The following is a 24,199-nucleotide window of genomic DNA, read 5'->3' on the forward strand; positions in this document are numbered from 1 at the left end:
TTGGGGAAGGCCTACTGGGTGTTGAGTACTTTGGAGAGAATGCCTTTATCCTGGAGCCTCTGTAACTCATGTTCAAGACTGTTACAGCATGTTAATGGAACAATCCCACCCTTAGGCAGTTTTGGGTTGGCAAACAGAAGGGCAACATGTGCCTCAAAGTAACTGACTCCTAAGCCATTGTCAGAGGAGAGCAACTTGAAGTTTGATAAGATAGTTTTCAGATGGGCGATGGAATAACAGAAGTGAAGGTTCAGCACGTGAGAGAAACGCTTGCCTAAGAGGATGAGAGCGCCTGGTGCATCCATACCCCAGAATCTTTGCGCAAAGAAAGGTAAAATAGTATCGCGCCTTTGCCATAAAACAGCCGCTAACCTTGATGAGATCGTTACTGCAAATCAACAGAGGGGTTGCAAAAGAGCTACAGGGGGGATGTGACTCTACTGGCAGTACGAGTTACAATCAATTATGTTGCCAAGGCCCCAGTTGCGATCTGCAGCCAGATAGGTAAGTTGTTGATGTTCACCGTGATGGAAGCAAATCTCCTGTGAAGCGATGTTCAGTGTGCTTACGACACCTGGAAAGCTGTTTGCGTCCTCATGTCCCTCTGTGTCTGATGGGCAAATTCCACTGACATCCTTAGTGATACCTGCTAAATGTTGTCATGCTGGGCGGACTCCCTGCAGGGGGAGCAGTTAAGTGACAGGAAGGACACTGGTGCCCTTGATGGCTAAGAAACATTGGCTAAAGGAAGAAAGTTGCTGTGGGCAGCACTGGATCACAAAGGGTATGCCTCCATCCTGTGCGTTCGTCCAGGGACAGGTGCTTGCCTTGGACAGAGGGTGGCGCATACAATGGTTGGCGCAGCCCATGGGTTCCGCACACATTGCAAAAGTCCTGCAGAGCAGCTTGTATAGCTAAGACACTGATCGAACGCACTGATAATAGGGAGGCAAGTTTCCAACTACAGGTCCTTTAGCTCGTGGAGGTCCATGCAGAGGACTTCACTGGAGACATGAACATGAATTATGCCAGTGATCAAGGTGTCTACAGTAAGATGGTTTACACTGTTGGTTGCAACACCGAAAATGTCAGTCACGTGACAGGCACTGAAGGCAGATTATTGTGGCAGCTTGTGACAGCAAAAGAATTTAGGGCGAGCCTGTGGTGTCACCGCCAGACACCACACTTGCTAGGTGGTAGCTTAAATCGGCCGCGGTCCATTTAGTACATGTCGGACCCGCGTGAAGCCACTGTGTGATCGCAGACCGAGCGCCACCACAAGGCAGGTCTCGAGATACGGACGAGCACTCGCCCCAGTTGTACGGACGACATTGCTAGCGACAATACGGACGAAGCCTTCCTCTCATTTGCCGAGAGACAGTTAGAATAGCCTTCTGCTAAGTCCATGGCTACGACCTAGCAAGGCGCCATTAGCCTTACCTAGTTTGAGAGTTATCGTATAAATGTCTCAAGAAGAACGTTGTAAACCAACAAAGAATAAAGTTAAGTATATTCCAAAGCTACGTATTTTCTTGATAGCAGTCATAACGTATCCTGTTCCAGACTTGACGCCAGTCGGCGTGTGTGTACGCGTGCCTTTCGGCTCCCTTCTCGGTGTGGCGTAACTAGCTTGTTACGCCACAACAGAGCCACCAATACATTTACATGAAAAACAAAATAGTCCAAAAGGCTAGACTTGATGTGACCATAAGGGAGAGCGTGAGTTTCGATTCTGGATGAAATATTACTAAATTTGGCGTCTGGAAAGGCCACGTCAGAGGTTCCAAGGTGCGAAGACTGGCACAGGCAGCAATGGCAGCGTAGCAGTGGCTCTGGAGGGCCTTCATGACCGTATTCGTCGCCTGGCCCAGGAATCACACTGACTCTTCAGGACACAAATGAGTACAGCCGCAACCGCCGATATACAGCTTGTGCTACTTCCAGTCACGTGGCCGGCATAAGAAAAACGTCCACATGATCAGCGACACCTGACGGCTCGTAGGGAGTGTGAAATCCCTATCAGAAACTTGAATGTAATGTGTGCTCCTGTAGAGTAGGCATAATCCAATGATACAACCTATAAAGCAAATATGAGTACATATTTTCCCCTAAAATTTCATTCTCAAAATTTTACAATTGAAAATTATGACTTTGTTTATCTTCAAGGAAAGTGATTCAACAGAGATTATTATTTACTGTAGCTCCCCAATAGGCTCTCAAAAAATAGTTATTCTCAAAGTGAGAATACAAACAGTTGTTACAGGTATCAGGTTGCTAATGAATGCAGTTATAGCCTTATTTACTTCTTCCTAATATTTACATTGACTTTTCATACATATTTGCAGAAAAACTGAATCCAAGAAAATCGTACGTTCATATAAAAAAAGCAGAACATAGTTACCATTCGTTACCTGTTTCTTTCCTTAACAATCACAAAAATTTTGGATAAAAAGCGTTGCCTCTCAGGCATCTTCAAGTTCGTAATTTTTCAGTTAAGTCAGAGATGAATTACACATACATTACACAAATATCATTTGCTAAACTTTTCAGTTTTCTTTCTCTTTCTCACTCTGACCCATAGAGCTCACGTCAGTAGATTAAAAGCTTTAATTGACTATCTACTTTCTCCTGGAATCCCCTAAGTCAACATCTTCTAATACAAGAGTAATATTTTTCCGCTATTACTGCAACAACGTACTTCCTTCCTAGCCTGCTATTTCCTTTACTCAAAACGTTATCTGTTGCATCAAATAGCTTCACTATCTACTGTGAAAACATTACACATGCCAACTTCCGACAATTTGCTGAAATCATTTTCAAGAAACATATGCTACTTACTTGCTGCTTCTTATATATGTCCACTTAATTCACATGTATTTTCATAAAACATTTGGCTTAGCCACAGCCTGGGGGATGTTCCCAGAATGAAATTTTCACTCTGCAGCGGAGTGCACTGATACGAAACTTTCTGGTAGATTGAAACTGTGTCTCGGACCGAGACCCGAACTCGGAACCTTGTCCTTTAGCGGGCAAGTGCTCTATCGACTGAGTGCTAGTTCTGCAAGATATGGAGGATAGCTTCTGTGAAATTTGGATGGTAGGAGACGAGGTACTGACGGAATTAAAGCTTTGGGAAGGGGTACTTTGGTAGCTAAGTCGGCAGAGTGCTTTCCCGCGAAAGGCAAAGGTCCCGAGTTCAAGTCTCGGTCCGGCATACAGTTTTAATCTGCCAGGAATTTTCGTATCAGCGCACATTCCGCTGCAGAGTAAAAATGTCATTCTGGAACCATTTAGTCTGATTGGTAACATTGTTCGTATCATACAGATTTCTTCACAATTTCTATGGTTACTATTATTTATATCAGATACAGGCATAATGACCATAGATTTAGTGTCAGAGAGATCATTTAAAAAATTTTCTGCTACCACACTCAGATTGCTTCTGCTATCCAGTAACTGCTGTGTTTCCCCACTTTGCACAAACATATTTGTTATGTAATATTCTACTTTTCCATCTTCGACTTTTATTCCAGCATCTTCCAAGAAGCCATAAACATTGTTACACCTTTGGAAACCTCCTATATCCCTGGAGATTACACATATTTATGGGATTATTTTTCGCAATTTTTCGCGTGCTATTTAGTTAATCTGTCAACTACTGGCAACTAAAATAATTCACCGAATCTGACTACTCCCTGTACTTCTGAGCCCCATATCTAATTCTTCCACTTTTCCCACCACATTACCCTCTTTACTATCTTCGCATACCAACTGACACCCATCATCTCCATCCTCTTTCTTACCTCTCTTAGAAACAAATAATCAGTCTTGAGTTTCCTTCAGTACTTGGCTCTGAGCACTATGAGACTTAACTTCTGAGGTCATCAGTCCCCTAGAACTTAGAACTACTTAAACCTAACTAACCTAATAACATCACAAACATCCATGCCCGAGGCAGGATTCGAACCTGCGACCGTACCGGTCGCGCGGCTCCAGACTGTAGCGCCTAGAACCGCTCGGCGACTCTGGCCGGCCCCTTCAGTACTTCCTTTAGATCCTCATCCTCCAAGATCTCCAATCTTAAACTATTTATGCTCTACCTGTTTTCCTCATTAACATTTCACCTGTTTCACTGTATATACTATCGTCTTCATCTGACTTTTTCTTCATTCGCATGCCCCTTGTACTACAATTAGTACATTACAATAATTATTTAATTTTTTATATTTACATACTCCCCCAAGTCACGATAAAGCATACATGCTTATCTCTGTTGTGTCACATCTTAAATTACTTTTGGATTCCATTATCTCATTAATTTAAATTATTCTCCTGTATTCTGTAGTCCTGTAGCATTATCCCTTCTAACACCTACCTGGGGTTTTTCATCACACCGGTTCCCAGAACTGGTGAAGATAGACGTTGGCTGTGGTTATTGTATCACAGACGCAGTCTCTTTGACTGTTCAGACATGTCACTAAACCCGCCCAAAGATATAAACAACCATGCGTGAGCAGCGCCTATTAGACGGAGGGGGTCCGACAGCCGATCAGTTCCAGTCATTCCACCAGGAAGAAGGTGCACGGTTAGTGTTGTCTAAAATTCAACCATGCCTAGACACTCAATACCGCGGTTTGATCGCGTCCGCATTGCTACTTTGTGGCAACAAGGAAGTGTCCAGGCGTCTCCGAGTGAACCAAAGCGATGTTGTTCGGACATGGAGGGGATACAGAGAGACAGGAACTGTCGATGACATGCCTCGCTCATGCCGCCCAAGGGCTATTACTGCAGTGGATGACGGCTACCTACGGATTGTAGCTCGGAGGAACCCTGACAGCAACGCCACCATGTTGAATAATGTTTTTCGTGCAGCCACAGGACGTCCTGTTACGACTCAAACTGTGCACAACAGGCTGTATGATGCGCAATTTCACTCTCGACGTCCATGACGAGATCCATCTTTGCAACCACGACACCATGCAGCGCGGTATGGATGGGCCCAACAACATGCCAAATTGACCGCTCATTATTGGCATCACGTTCTCTTCACCGATGAGTGTCGAATATGCCTACAACCAGACAGTCGTTGGAGACGTGTTTGGAGGCAACTCGCTCAGGCTGAACGCCTTAGACACAGTGCCCAGCAAGTGCAAGAAGTTGGAGGTTACCTGCTTTTTTGTTGTGGCATTATGTGGGACCGACGTACGCCGCCGATGGTCGTGGAAGACGGCGTAACGGCTGTAGGATACGTGAATGCCATCCTCCGACCAATAGTGCAACCATATCAGCAGCATACTGCCGAGGCATTCGTCTTCATGGACGACAATTCCCGCCCCCATCATCCACATCTTGTGAATGACGTCCTTCAGGATAACGACATCGCTCGACTAGAGTGGCAAGCATTTTGTCCAGACATGAACCCTATCAAACATGCCTGGGATGGATTGAAAAGGCTGTTTATGGACGACGTAGCCCACCAACCATTCTCAGGGATGTACACCGAATTGTCGTTAAGGAGTGGAAGAATCTGGACCTTGTGGATAGTGTGCCGCGACGAATACAGGCATGCATCAATGGAAGAGGACGTGCTGTTGTGTATTACAGGTACCGGTGGTTACAGCAATCTGGACCACCACCTCTGAAGGTCTCGCTGTATGGTGGTACAACATGCAATGTGCGGTTTTCATGAACAATGAAAAGGGTGGAAATGATGTTTATGTTGATCTCTATTCCAATTTTCTGTACAGGTTCCGGAACTCTCAGAGCCGAGGTGATGCAAAACTTTTTTGATGTGTGTAAAACAGGGCAGTCCCAACTCCATAAAGGTGTGTACTTATTTAGTGGTGACCGGTTTCGACGACTGTTCTGGTCATCATCATACGGCCTACTCTGTGAAGGGCGTTACGTGAATGTACACAGAGGGATGTAAACTACAAACACAAAAGGCAAAAGGAAGACAGCTGCACCGACGGGAGTCTGATGGAGCTGGCGGTGAGCGCTCGCCACTCTAGGGGCCGCGTGTAACCTCTGCTGCGCGACGTTTGATTTACAGCGCCGAAATAGAAGGAGCTCCACCCACCGTCTCCAGCACCGCATCACTGTCAGCCAGTGGCAGTAAAACATGTTAAATAAAGTATAAATAGGATTATTTGTGTACACCCTTGTGAAAAGAGATACATCGATACTCACAGTGAAGTATTCTTAGCCCAGTCGAGAGACACTGACATAGCCCGAATTTCATCTGGCATCTTCCGTCAGTGGCGCTGAGGATCGCAGTTGGGTGTTTTGCTAATTCGTGTGTCGGTGCTCCAGTGTTGCTAACAACTGCACGAGGAGACATTTCTTGCTTGTGAACTAAGCTCTAGGTGGCGTAGCTGCTAGTGGGCGTAGTTTCTTCAGCGTCTTTTTGCCTGGGAATGTGTGCTGGAGAAGATCGACGGTCCACCTCTTTAGTCGGCCGGTAGGTTCGCCTTCCGTCCTCGCGTGTATGTCGTCCTATCGTGGGTCGCACAGCTTTTGCCTGTAAAGGTGACTCGGTAGCAGGACTGTACGGTTCCCTCTGTCTGGAGGGAGGACGACTGTTTCAGAATCTTCTCGGATCGCTCGAGTCTGCGTCGAGTGTGTCAGATCCTCTCCCTGACCAATTCTGCTGGCGATCCACTAGGCGGCCGCAGTCCTGGTGTGTTGAACGACCTTCGAAAAAGATGGTGTGATTCGGTCCTGTCCGCGTTTCAACACAGACATGACGGACTAGTAAGAAATTAAGCGTGTTTCTGGAGCCGGCCTTGAGCACGGCCAGAGCACAGCGGCGGCCTACGTGGGGGTCCGCTCCTGTCGCGAAACTCGAGGAGGGGGCGCAGGCACTGCAGCCACGCCGCTGAAGGCCCTGCACGGACACTGGGGACGGGGGTGGAGAGAGAGAGAGAGAGAGAGAGAGAGAGAGAAGAAGATAGGGCAAGTTCCGATAAAAGTACGCATCTGCTAAGGGTTCGCAGTGACATTTTGTCTGTATTGGCAATACTACATTGCGTTGTTGGTTCTATATTGACGCCATCACATGTAATACACCAGATTTATTGGTTGTAGCAGGTAAATATAAGTTGTTTCAGATTATGTAATCTTTAAGTTGCATATCCTAAGCAGCCCCCCATGAACCACGGACCTCGCCGTTGGTGGGGAGGCTTGCGTGCCTCAGCGATACAGATAGCCGTACCGTAGGTACAACCACAACGGAGGGGTATCTGTTGAGAGGCCAGAAAAACGTGTGGTTCCTGAAGAGGGGCAGCTGCCTTTTCAGTAGTTGCAAGGGCAACAGTCTGGATGATTGACTGATCTGGCCTTGTAACAATAACCAAAACGGCCTTGCTGTGCTGGTACTGCAAACGGCTGAAAGCAAGGGGAAACTACGGCCGTAATTTTTCCCGAGGGCATGCAGCTTTACTGTATGATTAAATGATGATGGCGTCCTATTGGGTAAAATATTCCGGAGGTAAAATAGTCTTCCATTCGGATCTTCGGGTGGGGACTACTCAGGAGGACGTCGTTATCAGGAGAAAGAAAACTGGTGTTCTAAGGATCGGAGTGTGGAATGTCAGATCCCTTAATCGGGCAGGTAGGTTAGAAAATTTAAAAAGGGAAATGGATAGGTTAAAGTTAGATATAGTGGGAATTAGTGAAATTCGGTGGCAGGAGGAACAAGACTTCTGGTCAGGTGACTACAGGGTTATAAACACAAAGTCAAATAGGGGTAATGCAGGAGTAGGTTTAATAATGAATAGGAAAATAGGAATGCGGGTAAGCTACTACAAACAGCATAGTGAACGCATTATTGTGGCCAAGATAGATACGAAGCCCACACCTACTACAGTAGATGCCAACTAGCTCTGCAGATGACGAAGAAATTGAAGAAATGTATGATGAAATAAAGGAAATTATTCAGATAGTGAAGGGAGTCGAAAATTTAATAGTCATGGGTGACTGGAATTCGAGTGTAGGAAAAGGGAGAGAAGGAAACATAGTAGGTGAATATGGATTGGGGGGGAAGAAATGAAAGAGGAAGCCGCCTTGTAGAATTTTGCACAGAGCATAACTTAATCATAGCTAACACTTGGTTTAAGAATCATGAAAGAAGGTTGTATACCTGGAAGAATCCTGGAGATACCAAAAGGTATCAGATATATTACAAAATGGTAAGACAGAGATTTAGGAACCAGGTTTTAAATTGTAAGACATTTCCAGGGGCAGATGTGGATTCTGACCACAATCTATTGGTTATGAACTGCAGATTGAAACCGAAGAAACTGCAAAAAGGCGGGAATTTAAGGAGATGGGACCTGGATAAACTGAAAGAACCAGAGGTTGTACAGAGTTTCAGGGAGAGCATAAGGGAACAATTGAAAGGAATGGGGGAAAGAAATACAGTAGAAGAAGTAGGGTAGCTCTGAGGGATGAAGCAGTGAAGGCAGCAGACGATCAAGTAGGTAAAAAGAAGAGGGTTAGTAGAAATCCTTGGGTAACAGAAGAAATATTGAATTTAATTGATGAAAGGAGAAAATATAAAAATGCAGTAAATGAAGCAGGCAAAAAGGAATACAAACGTCTCAAAAATGAGATCGACAGGAAGTGCGAAATGGCTAAGCAGGGATGGCTAGAGGACAAATGTAAGGATGTAGAGGCTTATCTCACTAGGGGTAAGATAGATACTGCCTACAGGAAAATTAAAGAGACCTTTGGAGATAAGAGAACCACATGTATGAACATCAAGAGCTCAGATGGAAACCCAGTTCTAAGCAAAGAAGGGAAAGCAGAAAGGTGGAAGGAGTATATAGAGGGTCTATACAAGGGCGATGCACTTGACGACAATATTATGGAAATGGAAGAGGATGTAGATGAAGATGAAATGGGAGATACGATACTGCGTGAAGAGTTTGACAGAGCACTGAAGGACCTGAGTCGAAACAAGGCCCCCGGAGTAGACAACATTCCATTGGAACTACTGACGGCCTTGGGAGAGCCAGTCCTGACAAAACTCTACCATCTGGTGAGCAAGATGTATGAAACAGGCGAAATACCCTCAGACTTCAAGAAGAATATAATAATTCCAATCCCAAAAAAAGCAGGTGTTGACAGATGTGAAAATTACCGAACTATAAGTTTAATAAGCCACAGCTGCAAAGTACTAACACGAATTCTTTACAGACGAATGGAAAAACTAGTAGAAGCCGACCTCGGGGAAGATCAGTTTGGATTCCGTAGAAATACTGGAACACGTGAGGCAATACTGACCTTACGACTTATCTTAGAAGAAAGATTAAGGAAAGGCAAACCTACGTTTCTAGCATTTGTAGACTTAGAGAAAGCTTTTGACAATGTTGACTGGAATACTCTGTTTCAAATTCTAAAGGTGGCAGGGGTAAAACACAGGGAGCGAAAGGCTATTTACAACTTGTACAGAAACCAGATGGCAGTTATAAGAGTTGAGGGACATGAAAGGGAAGCAGTGGTCGGGAAGGGAGTAAGACAGGGTTGTAGCCTCTCCCCGATGTTATTCAATCTCTATATTGAGCAAGCAGTAAAGGAAACAAAAGAAAAATTTGGAGTAGGTATTAAAATCCATGGAGAAGAAATAAAAACTTTGAGGTTCGCCGATGACATTGTAATTCTGTCAGGGACAGCAAAGGACTTGGAAGAGCAGTTGAACGGGGATGGATGGTGTCTTGAAGGGAGGATATAAGATGAACATCAACAAAAGCAAAACGAGGATAATGGAATGTAGTCGAGTTAAGTCGGGTGATGCTGAGGGTATTAGACTAGGAAATGAGACACTTAAAGTAGTGAAGGAGTTTTGCTATTTGGGGAGCAAAATAACTGTTGATGGACGAAGTAGAGAGGATATAAAATGTAGACTGGCAATGGCAAGGAAAGCGTTTCTGAAGAAGAGAAATTTGTTAACATCGAGTATATATTTAAGTGTCAGGAAGTTATTTCTGAAAGTATTCGTATGGAGTGTAGCCATGTATGGAAGTGAAACATGGACGGTAAATAGTTTGGACAAGAAGAGAATAGAAGCTTTTGAAATGTGGTGCTACAGAAGAATGCTGAAGATTAGATGGGTAGATCACATAACTAATGTATTGAATAGGATTGGGGAGAAGAGAAGTTTGTGGCACAACTTGACCAGAAGAAGGGATCGGTTGGTAGGACATGTTCTGAGGCATCAAGGGATCACCAATTTAGTATTGGAGGGCAGCGTGGAGGGTAAAAATCATAGGGGGAGACCAAGAGATGAATACACTAAGCAGATTCAGAAGGATGTAGGTTGCAGTAGGTACTGGGAGATGAAGAAGCTTGCACAGGATAGAGTAGCATGGAGAGCTGCATCAAACCAGTCTCAGGACTGAAGACCACAACAAACAACATCCTAAGCAGAAAGCGCTACACGTGGTGATTCACTAAGATACGCAGATATTTTAATATGTTATTCTACAAGCAAAACTAAATAAAAAATCTGATATAAACATAGGTTTGCAATGTTTAGGTATGGAGTTGCAGCTAATAAAAGATTTTGCCTGAAATTTAGCAACTTCGCTTACATGAAGCCAACGCAAGACTATACGTGAAACGCCCGCTAAACCTGCATGGCACAACACGTGATTAGGATTGTGGAAAGGGCCAATTAAGGTGTCGGTCAGGTTCACTCAAAATTGTAATTTATTGTAATTTAATAACTTTTTTAAACCAAAAACTTTAGAACTACGAGCTTCAAAAAGGCAACTATTTCACGGCTGAAGGCCTCCAGACAAAAAATCTTAAAGCAACAAGATAAATCTCAAGTGGTAAAAAAGAACATGCAGTTGAAATTGCAAATAATATAATTAACATATACATATACGCAGCGAGGCTGAGAGCCTCAAGGAAAGGGTGAATAGACAAACATGGTGCACTTGAATTGTCGTCAACCAGTATAGTTAGTTGCACTGCATGGCGGCTAAATTTCAGCAATAGAAACACTCAGTGTTGCTCACAGGAAAAATCTCCCCAACAGTGAACCACCGAAAGGAACCACACAACATGAATGGACGTGGCTTGGGTAGTTGAAACCACTACTCAACTTTGACGTCCTGGGTCGGTGAACCACGAAGCTCGTAGTGATCGGACAGCTCCACCCATGCTCCGACTCTGCACAGGGACCGCCAGCGGACCCAGCCGACTGCACCGCGTGGAGATAACTTCCCTGGTCCCCAGCAACCGACCGACTCCATCAGAATGCCGACAACATCTAAAATAGTCATCAGTGGAAATAACGCCAACCACACACACAACCTGACAAACACTTACACGAAGACCTGAACGATACCCCACAGTAACTAAGCACGCACGAAGACAAATCGGGAGTTGATGCGCACACACACAGCCGACTCAAGAACGATCGGCGAACCAAAACACGTCGTCCGGTAGGACGATCGACCGACGATCCAGGAAGACCGTGGCCCGGCTCAAGTGATGCGTGGCGGCAGTGGTCGGGAGAGCCATGTCGACGCAGACCTCACTGCTGCTCCAACCCGACCGCACTAGTGCCGCATTGCAACTCCCCGACTGGCGGGTCCAGACTGCCCTCCAGACGCGTCCCAACTGACTGGCACACCCGAACTCGCTATCCGAACTCCCTTACGACAGACAGCGACCGGGAAGCAATAGCAGTCGAGCAAAGATACTACGAGAGGGGATGTATCGATACGCGCTGCTAGCGCCGCTCACGGTCAGGCAAAGCAGCAGCTCAGTGGCACCAGTCATTTAAGTTAACGTAGTGAGGTGGAAGTACGTTAGAAACAGGGTGTGAAATACATGACGGCGGGAACAAGAGCCACACACGGCTCAATACGAGGTTAATGTAAAGAGCGATTTCCATTTATTTTGTTGTTATTGATCTGGTGAATCTAACAAAACATGTGTAAGACGCATATTTGCAGTAGTTTTCCGGAAGATCCAGAGAGGCAAATCGCTGCTGGTAATTGCGTTGCACAGTTGCATGTGGGTTTGCTTCAGACCATACGTGCTCGTTATGTAAACTGGTTATACCATCTAGAGTAAACTGTGCCTCAACAGTAACTAAAATGTGTTTGTGTTACTGCCGGTCAGTTTATTGTACTTCAGTGTACGCCATACCTTAGATTGTGAAATGCCAATCGTTGAGAGATACGTCGTGTACTGGTACCCGGGCTATGTTGGACAGCATCCATAATGCCCTCATCATCGGCTTCTCGTATCGAGCACTGGTACTGATTGTGAAAGCTAGGTAAAGAACCTGTCTCCCATAACATTCGAAATACTCCACTAATGGTTCGTGCATTCGGAATCCTCCGAGTTGGATAACGTACACGATATTCGTTAACTGCAGCCGTAGTATTACCATCACATTTACAATAAATAAACATTTTATCGGCGTATTCCTGTGTCGTAGATTGGAAAGGCATCCCTATTTCATAAATAATCTACAAACTACAACAGTTGCATAATATTGTTATTATGTCCTTTCACTGAACAATACAGTAAACTAACTCGTTTCAAGGTTAGGAAACGACTGAAACAACTCACTGACGATTGCCAACAGTGACATAAACGTTTCTACATTCTTAATCGAAATTAGCAAATTTACTTGTATAATAATCTTTGCTTCTCTGGATGTTATGTAAACCTACTGCAGATATACGTTCGGACATGTTTTATTAGAATCATCAGACAACAACAAAATAAATGGATATCGTTCTTTACTTTAACCTCGTGCAGTTTTGTGATGGCTTCATATTAGCGAAGCTGCTAAATATCAGACAAAATCTTTTATTAGCCGTAACTCCGTAACTACACATTAGCGGATCTACGTTTATATGAACTTTTTTTTAAGTTTCCCTTGTAGAATAACATATTAAAATATTTGCATATCTTCGTGAATCACCCTGTATAAGCACACACAAGAGAACATAATTATTTGCCAAAAGAATCGCCGTTCTGTGAGGGAACAAACCACAGCACGACAAACAGCGGGACCAAGCAGTGACCGCCATTTGTGATATTTTTTTGAACTGTGTGGCTCAACAGGTAAGAGCACGCCGCGAGACAACAGGGAAGCCGACGGGCGTACTCTCAACTGCTCCTCCCTCCCTGTTCGTTTTTAACGGTTACTATCCAGGAAGGCCCGTTAGGCAGACGGATACGAGTGTTTTGTCGAGCTGCACTTTCTCGAGTAGCCGCAGTCCGAACAGCTGAGAAATCCCCCGAGTGAACTGGAGTATTCCCGTTCAGTCCCGATATCGTCACAGTAGAAGACTTTGGTCCTGCACAAGTCACTGAGAGAGCTGAATTTCCAACAATTGAAGAATGAAAAGGAGTTCAACAGAAGCCCATGGACAAATGCTGCTCCTCAGTGACAGATGTTTTGTCTGTGCAGTCGCCAGGAAAAAACCGCGAACAAGACAGAAATGAAGTTCACAGAGCTGTAAGCCTATCCAGTATTTATCCACTGCCAAAATATGATCGACCCTCAACAAAGAAGAAAATGTTAAAAAAATGCATTTTTGGACAAACAAGTTAAACCAGACAAAACCAAGAAGAGTCAAAATACCAGGATCTGTACGGCTGATAATCGACCCTCAACAAAGAAGAAAATGTTAAAAAAATGCATTTTTGGACAAACAAGTTAAACCAGACAAAACCAAGAAGAGTCAAAATACCAGGATCTGTACGGCTGATCTCGACTTAACCGCGGCACACATTTCGGGAACCACCAGGTCCAAATCCATGGAGGGATCTAATGTTTTGAAGTGTCCAGGGTATTTTGAAATCTACAAGGAGCCCGTTAAGGGAGACTGGATTAAATGTGATGATTTCTCCCAATGGTGGCATGAAGAATGCACAGGTTATGAAGGAAGGACATGGTGAATTTTCTTCTGATTTATGTTAGTGTACACTCTCTGACATGTCGCGTACACTTACCAGAAAATGCCGCTGAGAGCACGAAGGAGCTGTGACGTTTGCGGTTTGTGTTAAAATTTAGGAAGCTGTTACTGATTGTCCTCAAATAAACCAGCAATATAATGAGATAGGTTATATAAAACTGCAACCAGTCACTTTTTCGAATAATAATGTTTTACTCCACAAACCGGTTTTCGAACCTTTGCAGGTTATTTTCAGATAGTTTATGGAAGTTACATCATTATTTCTAGCATAATGCAGGGTGCTGGTTCTATGACAGGAAAATGGAACACCCTTTAATGTATCGACATGACTATTACTTATCTGTCGAAATGGATGTAAATTAAGTTTTTTACCTACTGCGACAGTATGGGCGGCTTTTTCCGTTAGTGTCCATCTGTCTGCCTCAATTTTGATGTCCAGTTGTTATATCACTACACACACTTTCACACAAACTATATTAATCTACAGTCTGACAGCGAAACTTTGCCAGCATCCAGCATGCGCTTTAAAACTGTTGCTTGCTTTTATTTAATCGTATGGCTAGGGGCACCCCGTGGGGCAGTCCGTTCGCCGGGTGCCGGTCTTTCGATTTGACGCCACTTCGGCGACCTGCAGTCGATGAGGATTAAAGGATGATGCCGATGAGGACAGCACAACACCCAGTCTCTGGGCGGAGAAAATTCCCCGACCCAGCCAGGAATCGAACCCGGGCCCAGAGGATTGACAATCTGTCACGCTGACCATTCAACTGTTGCTAGTAACAAAGATCTTGATAAAAAGATATGGCAGAGCCCTACTTTGCACAGAGATGTAATTTGTTCTTTTTTATCTGTACTAAAGTCGATATAAGGGCAAATATTTCAATCAGACCGGCGATAACGGGAGAGCACAAAATAAAATACATAAATAAATTGCTACAAGAACTAACTTCAGGCGATCTGACGCCTTATTTCTATTTGTATATTAACGTATAATACACGCAGTTATAGCAAATATTTTAATCATGATTGGCATTAACATGAGTGCCCAGGAATCAATAATACAGAGTTATTGTATTTTCAAATGCGATACAGCTGCTTGTACAACTAGGACATCTATATTTAAATTTAAATTTTTAAATTAATAACAAACCTTCAAATGAACTGTTGACTTATTTCTCTTGCTAAGTTAACTGTCATAGTAAATAAATAAACTAAATTTCCATCCATATCGACAGATAATAAGAAGTAATGGCGATACATTAAAGCGTGTTCCATCTTTTTGTCATAGAGCCGGCGCCCAGCATTGTGCTATAAATAATGATCTAACGTCCAGAAACCATCTGAAGATGAACCTGAAAAGGTTCGAAAACCGGTTCATGGGATAAAACATAGTTATTCAAAAAGTCACTGATTGCAGTTTTATATAACTTATTTACATTCAATGAACAGTCGCGGTTCTAAAATATCCGTAATGGATAAGCATAAACCAGCTATAATTTGTATAAGAAAAGTTTGTTTTAACCTTGTCATCTACTAGATATCAGCGGTTAAGTGCTTAAGTGCGTACTCTTCTCCGACTCTGCAGTATAAGGGCGGCACGCAGCAGATGTCACTCAATCATCAGAAACGCCTGAAGATGGCAAGAGGTCGGGATGCCGAAATGTCGCGGCTTTTAGATGACGCCAGCCGGCTGCATACTCGAGAGCTATTCAGGTTTTTCCTATGACGCGAAAACGTAAAATCACACATGAAGTACAGCCCTATTTGCCGTAACCATGTATACTAATTCATAATATTCGACAGGGATCACTTGTAATTCCACTTTTTCATACATACTCGTACATAAATAAGTACCTACCTTCACACGTGGGGAATACATAGCCAAAACTATTTCTGTCTGGCACAGAATATGGATTGAACAAAGTAAAGAAGAGGACCTTTCTGACAAAGCAAACGTTGTCACTCTATAGGTGTCAGAGTGGTTTGCCAATTGTAAGTATTTGAAAAGCAACGTGCATTCTCTACTGTGGTATGGCATCATTCACAGGAGGATGTTGGTCTCGGCGTAACAACGTTCTAAAAACAAACAAGAACTACTGGAACACTGAAAAGCGCACGCTGTAGTGACTGGTGCAAACGTTCTTTAAACGGCTAAGAATCTTGACCCCTCCACAGCTATGCAATGAACCAAAAGTACACCGAATAAAGAAATAACTGCTCTGACAGTAAAAGTATGCACTATTACAGCTGAATGGTAAATAGTAAACTGTTACCTGCTGTCACCTCATACGAAAACGTGTCTCTCGTGATGGAGCAAACCCATTCAGAAAGTTACTTAAGTGTACGACCCACCATGTTAGCCGTTTGGTCCAACGCACTGCTTTCCGGGCGGGAAGGAGTGCCGGCCCCGGCACGAATCCGCCCTGCGGATTAGAGTCGAGGTCCGGTGTGCCGGCCAGTCTGTGGATGGTTTTTCAGGCGGTTTTCCATCTGCCTCGGCGAATGCGGTCTGGTTCCCCTTATTCCGCCTCAGTTACACTATGTCGGCGATTGCTGCGCAAACCCTGTCCCCATGTACGCGTGCACCGTAATTACTCTACCACGCAAACATTTGGGGTTACACTCGTCTGATGTGAGACTTTCCGGGGGCAACCGGTCAGTAACCCTGGGTTCGCTGTGGGGCGGCTGTGGGGTGAGTGGACTGCTGTAGCCTGTTGTGGGTTTGTGAACCACTGAGGGCTACGGCGGGGGCGAAGCCTTCCCGTCGTTTCTAGGTCCCCGGTTCAATACAATACTGTAGAACACAATGCTTAAGTCTACACACTTGTTTCCAAATTACATGTTCTTAAACGGAGTGTGCTTTACGCTTGTTCCAAAACTACTTCCACTTTTTCACCCATTATGTATAAACTTGTGTAAATCACTCATTTGTTCATATCTTGACTATCCACCATAGTGCATCAACGATATTCTAAATCATCATTGCAGCCAACACTATTTTATTTATAATTGCTACTTTTGTATATTTATCAAGTTGAGCGAACAGCGGAATTTAGGTTGTGGCTTGAAATTGGTGTTACACTCTTTAATTTTATCATCTACGTGGAAAAATATTTGTATTTAACGTCTTACATAGAACATGTGTGTGTAAGTGTACTTGTGTGTGTGTGTGTGTGTGTGTGTGTGTGTGTGTGTGTGTTTCTGATTGAAGTCTTATTCTTTTTCCTGCAGTTATTGAATGTACCGTAGTCGTGATCACAGCAAAAACCTCGTAGACAATACATAGCTTGAACGATGAATTGTGAGAGAATAAAACGCGTACAGCCGTCCTAGAGTGCTGACACCCAAGTTTTCAGATAGTCTGCATAACCAGTTGTGCTGGCCACCGTTGAGGTATATGTAGGGATCGTGTCAGCCCCTTCCGCACCAACTGCACCTTGAAAATGGCGCACTGAGGCGCCGAAACTGGTTGCAACAGAATAAATAAAATCATAAGGACGGCTGTAGGCGTTTTATTTTCTCACGATAGGAAACGACCTCGGTTCAGAGACCGCCTGTCAAAGGGATGGACGTACAAAAACTGAATGGTAAATGTGCAGCTGTGACAGATTTCGAGCAGTATAACAAACGAAAAATACTTGCGAAACTTTATTGATTCATCTAATTTTATAGTTTTTACATCTCTGGCACTTTTGGGTGATGTATAATTGTATATATTGCCATTATAATCTGTGACGTGTTCATAATGAATCTTTTGCAAACTGTCTTCGTTATCTCTTAGGACCTCACAGGCTGCATTTTCTCCTCACGTAAACCTTCACCACCACTGAGTCGTTATTTTTCAGTCTTTCCCCTTTTACTTTTATTGTTTCGTGATCCTTGTCTTTCTTACTGATGGACTGACTTGAAATAATTGTTCTGTTTCAGGCCCAGGGAGGGTGAGAGCAGCGAACGCAGCGCCCTCGCCGTCAGGCAGGCAGTTGCGTGTCACATGGCTTCCTCCATGGAATTCACAAGGCCAATCACTGCGGTATAAAGTCAGATATCAGGTACCTGAATAGACTGTCAGTAACGTAATACCTACAATGTGAATGAAAAAACAGACGCGAGTATACAGTAATTACGTCTAAGAATTCAAATTACCGTTCACTAAATAGCCAGCACGCTGTCCCATAGAAGAGGATGATAAACTGTTCCGAAGCTATTCTGCATGCTCGTCAACTAATCAGCAATCTCTCCAATTTCTGAATAGACGTCTATTCGCACATACACCCTATCTCATTGTACCGTATGTGAACTTGCTTTTCTTTCTACTTTTGTCCTTAAATGTTGTTGTTGTGGTCTTCAGTCCTGAGACTGGTTTGATGCAGCTCTCCATGCTACTCTATCCTGTGCAAGCTTTTTCATCTCCCAGTACCTACTGCAACCTACATCCTTCTGAATCTGCTTAGTGTATTCATCTCTTGGTCTCCCTCTACGATTTTTACCCTCCACGCTGCCCTCCAATACTAAATTGGTGATCCCTTGATGCCTCAGAACATGTCCTACCAACCGATCCCTTCTTCTGGTCAAGTTGTGCCACAAACTTCTCTTCTCCCCAATCCTATTCAATACATTAGTTATGTGATCTACCCATCTAATCTTCAGCATTCTTCTGTAGCACCACATTTCGAAAGCTTCTATTCTCTTCTTGTCCAAACTATTTATCGTCCATGTTTCATTTCCACACATGGCTACACTCCATACGAATACTTTCAGAAATGACTTCCTGACACTTAAATCAATACTGGATGTTAACAAATTTGTCTTCTTCAGAAACGCTTTCCTTGCCATTGCCAGCCTACATTTTATATCCTCTCTATTTCGACCATCATCAGTTATTTTGCTCCCCAAATAGCAAAACTCCTTTACTACTTTAAGTGCCTCATTTCCTAATCTAATTCCCTCAGCATCACCCGACTTAATTAGACTACATTCCATTACCCTTGTTTTGCTTTTGTTGATGTTCATCTTATACCCTCCTTTCAAGACACTGTCCATTCCATTCAACTGCTCTTCCAAGTCCATTGCTGTCTCTGACAGAATTACAATGTCATCGGCGAACCTCAAAGTTTTTATTTCTTCTCCATGAATTTTAATACCTACTCCGAATTTTTCTTTTGTTTCCTTTACTGCTTGCTCAATATACAGATTGAACAACATCGGGGAGAGGCTACAACCCTGTCTTACTCCCTTCCCAATCACTGCTTCCCTTTCATGTCCCTCGACTCTTATAACTGCCATCTGGTTTCTGTACAAATTGTAAATAGCCTTTCGCTCCCTGTATTTTACCCCTGCCACCTTTAGAATTTGAAAGAGAGTATTCCAGTCAACATTGTCAAAAGCTTTCTCTAAGTCTACAAATGCTAGAAACGTAGGTTTGCCTTTCCTTAATCTTTCTTCTAAGATAAGTCGTAAGGTCAGTATTGCCTCACGTGTTCCAGTGTTTCTACGGAATCCAAACTGATCTTCCCCGAGGTTGGCTTCTACTAGTTTTTCCATTCGTCTGTAAAGAATTCGTGTTAGTATTTTGCAGCTGTGACTTATTAAGCTGATAGTTCGGTAATTTTCACATCTATCAACACCTGCTTTCTTTGGGATTGGAATTATTATATTCTTCTTGAAGTCTGAGGGTATATCGCCTGTTTCATACAACTTGCTCGCCAGATGGTAGAGTTTTGTCAGGACTGGCTCTCCCACGGCCGTCAGTAGTTCCAATGGAATATTGTCTACTCCGGGGGCCTTGTTTCGACTCAGGTCTTTCAGTGCTCTGTCAAACTCTTCACGCAGTATCGTATCTCCCATTTCATCTTCATCTACATCCTCTTCCATTTCCATAATATTGTCCTTAAGTACATCGCCCTTGTATAGACCCTCTATATACTCCTTCCACCTTTCTGCTTTCCCTTCTTTGCTTAGAACTGGGTTTCCATCTGAGCTCTTGATATTCATACAAGTCGTTCTCTTATCTCCAAAGGTCTCTTTAATTTTCCTGTAGGCGGTATCTATCTTACCCCTAGTGAGATAGGCCTCTACATCCTTACATTTGTCCTCTAGCCATCCCTGCTTAGCCATTTTGCACTTCCTGTCGATCTCATTTTTGAGACGTTTGTATTCCTTTTTGCCTGTTTCACTTGCTGCATTTTTATATTTTCTCCTTTCATCAATTAAATTCAATATTTCTTCTGTTACCCAAGGATTTCTACTAGCCCTCGTCTTTTTACCTACTTGATCCTCTGCTGCCTTCACTACTTCATCCCTCAAAGCTACCCATTCTTCTTCTACTGTATTTATTTCCCCCAATTCCTGTCAATTGCTCCCTTATGCTCTCCCTGAATCTCTGTACAACCTCTGGTTCTTTTAGTTTATCCAGGTCCCATCTCCTTAAATACCCACCTCTTTGCAGTTTCTTCAGTTTTAATCTACAGGTCATAACCAATAGATTGTGGTCAGAGTCCACATCTGCCCCTGGAAGTGTCTTACAATTTAAAACCTGGTTCCTAAATCTCTGTCTTACCATTATATAATATATCTGATACCTTTTAGTATCACCAGGGTTCTTCCAGGTATACAACCTTCTTTCATGATTCTTAAACCAAGTGTTAGTTATGATTATGTTGTGCTCTGTGCAAAATCCTACCAGGCGGCTTCCTCTTTCATTTCTGTCCCCCAATCCATATTCACCTACTATGTTTCCTTCTCTCCCTTTTCCTACACTCGAATTCCAGTCACCCATGACTATTAAATTTTCGTCTCCCTTCACAATCTGGATAATTTCTTTTATTTCATCATACATTTCTTCAATTTCTTCGTCATCTGCAGAGCTAGTTGGCATATAAACTTGTACTACTGTAGTAGGTGTGGGCTTCGTATCTGTCTTGGCCACAATAATGCGTTCACTATGCTGTTTGTAGTAGCTTACCCGCATTCCTATTTTCCTATTCATTATTAAACCTACTCCTGCATTACCCCTATTTGATTTTGTGTTTATAACCCTGTAGTCACCTGACCAGAAGTCTTGTTCCTCCTGCCACCGAACTTCACTAATTCCCACTATCTCTAACTTCAACCTATCCATTTCCCTTTTTAAATTTTCTAACCTACCTGCCCGATTAAGGGATCTGACATTCCATGCTCCGATCCGTAGAACGCCAGTTTTCTTTCTCCTGATAACGACATCCTCTTGAGTAGTCCCCGCCCGGACATCCGAATGGGGGACTATTTTACCTCCGGAATATTTTACCCAAGAGGACGCCATCATCATGTAATCATACAGTAAAGCTGCATGCCCTCAGGAAAAATTACGGCTGTAGTTTCCCCTTGCTTTCAGCCGTTCGCAGTACCAGCACAGCAAGGCCGTTTTGGTTATTGTTACAAGGCCAGATCAGTCAATCATCCAGACTGTTGCCCTTGCAACTACTGAAAAGGCTGCTGCCCCTCTTCAGGAACCACACGTTTGTCTGGCCTCTCAACAGATACCCCTCCGTTGTGGTTGCACCTGCGGTACGGCTATCTGTATCGCTGAGGCACGCAAGCCTCCCCACCAACGGCAAGGTCCATGGTTCATGGGGGGGGGGGGTTTGTCCTTAAATATAATAATATAATACGTTTCCAAGTGTTTTGTGCACCCTCTTCTTTCTCTCGTTATCCTGAGGCTCGTTTCTGTTAAAATCTTCAACATAAATTTTGTAAAGTATAATTAGAGAAGAAATTCAGAGTAACATGGATTGCTTGGATCTTGTCGTATTTCTTATAAACAGGCAATGAAAGGGAGGTAGGAAAGATATAATTGTTTAAGGCGATATCAAAACCGGAACTACAGCTCCTGTAGTCACGATAGTGCAGTGCCTGTATTGTTCAGAAATACAGTGCGAAGTTCCTTGGGACGCGCTTGCATGTCCAAAAGAGCTGGCACTGCGGCGACTACAGTCGTTATAAAATTCATGAAATGTATTGGCAGTCACGAACATGGAGAACAGTCAGCTGTAGACTGGAATGGCTACACTTATTATTTGTGCCGGGCCGGACTCGAACCGAGATTTCACGGTTATCGCGAGCGGTCGCCTCACCATTAGGCTACCCGAGCACGACTCTCAGCCAGAACCAAACTTCCGTAAGTCATCAATCATGAGTGTGCTACCTGCACTCGTACATCCATTACGTACACTATGTGATAAAAGGTATACAGACACCTACCTGAAGATGACTTAGCAGTTCGTGGCGCCCTCTATCGGTAGTGCTGGCATTCAATATGGTGTTGGCCCACCCTTAGCCTTGATGGCAGCTTCCGCTCTCGACAGCATACGTTCAATCTGGTGCTGGAATGTTTCTTGGGGAATGGCAGGACATCCTTCACAGAGTGCTGCATTGAGGAGAGGTATCGTTGTCAGTTGGTGAGACCTGGCACGAAGTCGGAGTTCCAAAACATCCCAAAGGTGTTCTACAGGATTCAGGACTCTGTGCAGGCAAGTCCGTAGAGGGATGTTACTGTCGTGTAACCCTTCCGCCACAAGCCATGCATTATGAACAGGTGCTCGGTCGTGTTGAAAGATGCAATCGCCATTGCCGAATTGCTCTTCAACAGTGGAAAGCAAGAAGGTGCTTAAAACATGTGCTGTGATAGTACCACGCAAAACAACAAGGGGTACAAGCCCCTCCATGAAAAACACGCCGGCCGGTGTGGCCGAGCGCTTCTAGGCGCTACAGTCTGGAACCGCGCGACCGCTATGGTCGCAGGTTCGAATCCTGCCTCGGGCATGGATGTGTGTGATGTCCTTAGGTTAGTTAGGTTTAAGTAGTTCTAAGTTCTAGGGGACTGATGACCTCAGTAGTTAAGTCCCATAGTGCTGAGAGCCACTTGAAGCCACTTGAAAAACACGACCGCACCATAACACCACCGCCTCCGAATTTTACTGTTGGCACTACACACGCTGGCGGATGACGTTCACCGGGCTTTTGCGATACCCACACTGTCACCAGATCGCCACATTGTCTACCGTGATTCGTCACTCCACACAGCGTTTTTCCACTGTTCAAATGGTTCAAATGGCCCTAAGAACTATGGGACTTAACATCTGAGGTCATCAGTCCCCTAGACTTAGAACTACTTAGACCTAACTAACGTAAGGACATCACACACATCCATGCCAGAAGCAGGATTCGAACCTGCGACCGTAGCAGCAGCGCGGTTCCGGACTGAAGCGCCTAGAACCTCTCGGCCACAGCGGCCGGCTTTCCACTGTTCAATTGTTCAACGTTTACCCTCCTTACACCAAGCGAGGCGTCGTTTGTCATTTACCGGCGTGATGTGTGGCTTACAAGCAGCCGCTCGACCATGAAATCCAATTTTTCTCACCTCCCGCTTAACTATCATAGTACTTACAGTGGATCCTGATGCTGTTTGAAATTCCTGTGTAATGGTCTGGATAGATGTCCGCCTATTACAAATTACGAGCCTCTTCAACTGTCGGCAGTCTCTGTCAGTCAACAGATGAGGTCGGCCTGTACGCTTTTGTGTGCTGTACGTGTCCCTTCACCTTTTCGCTTCACTATCACATCGGAAACAGTGCACCTAGGGGTGTTTAGGAGTGTGGAAATCTCGCGTACTGACGTATGACACAAGAGACACCCAATGACCTGACCACGTTCGAAGTCTGTGAGTCCCGCAGAGCGCCCCATTCTGCTCTAGTGACTACTGAAGTCGCTAATATGAAGTACATGGCAGTAGATGGCACAACATGAAAAACGTATGTTTTGGGACCGTCGGATACTTTTGATCACATAGTGTATATTCCTATACAGTGAGGTGCACGTATGTCCGAAGGAACTTTGCATCGTATTTCTGAGCAACACAGGCAGTGCAATATCGAAGCCGGACAAGCGACCTTCTATTGAAATATCTCCCCCGTACAGGAATATACATAATAGACGTACGAATGCAAGTATTAGACACGTGTTTGACGCCATATGGAAGTTTGGGTCTGGCCATGAGATGTCCTCACATAGTGTAATAAGCCTAATGGTGAGGCAACCGCTCGCGATAAGTGGGAAATGCTGGTTCGAGTCTTGCTCCAGCAAAAATTTTCCTTGTCGTCAATCCATTATACGGCTGATCTTCATCCATACTCCCAACTGTGAATACAATGATGTAGTCCTAGATACGGTTGCGGAGGTGGTTAATTTATTATTAAACTTCCTGGCAGATTAAA

The 24,199-nt window shown here is 44.0% G+C and overlaps 1 protein-coding gene across 2 annotated transcripts in view; it reads left to right on the forward strand.

The window, feature by feature from the left end:
• LOC124619917 (immunoglobulin superfamily DCC subclass member 4-like) overlaps positions 1-24,199 on the forward strand; it is a 265,451-nt gene that overhangs the window by 102,926 nt on the left and 138,326 nt on the right. For both annotated transcript variants that reach the window (XM_047146553.1, XM_047146552.1), the window contains exon 10: positions 17,880-18,001. In XM_047146553.1, the coding sequence (XP_047002509.1) occupies positions 17,880-18,001 (122 nt within the window). The remainder of the gene's footprint in view (positions 1-17,879; positions 18,002-24,199) is intronic.

The sequence above is a fragment of the Schistocerca americana genome, chromosome 6, assembly GCF_021461395.2.
Source record: "Schistocerca americana isolate TAMUIC-IGC-003095 chromosome 6, iqSchAmer2.1, whole genome shotgun sequence".
NCBI classification, from domain to species: Eukaryota; Metazoa; Arthropoda; class Insecta; order Orthoptera; family Acrididae; genus Schistocerca; species Schistocerca americana.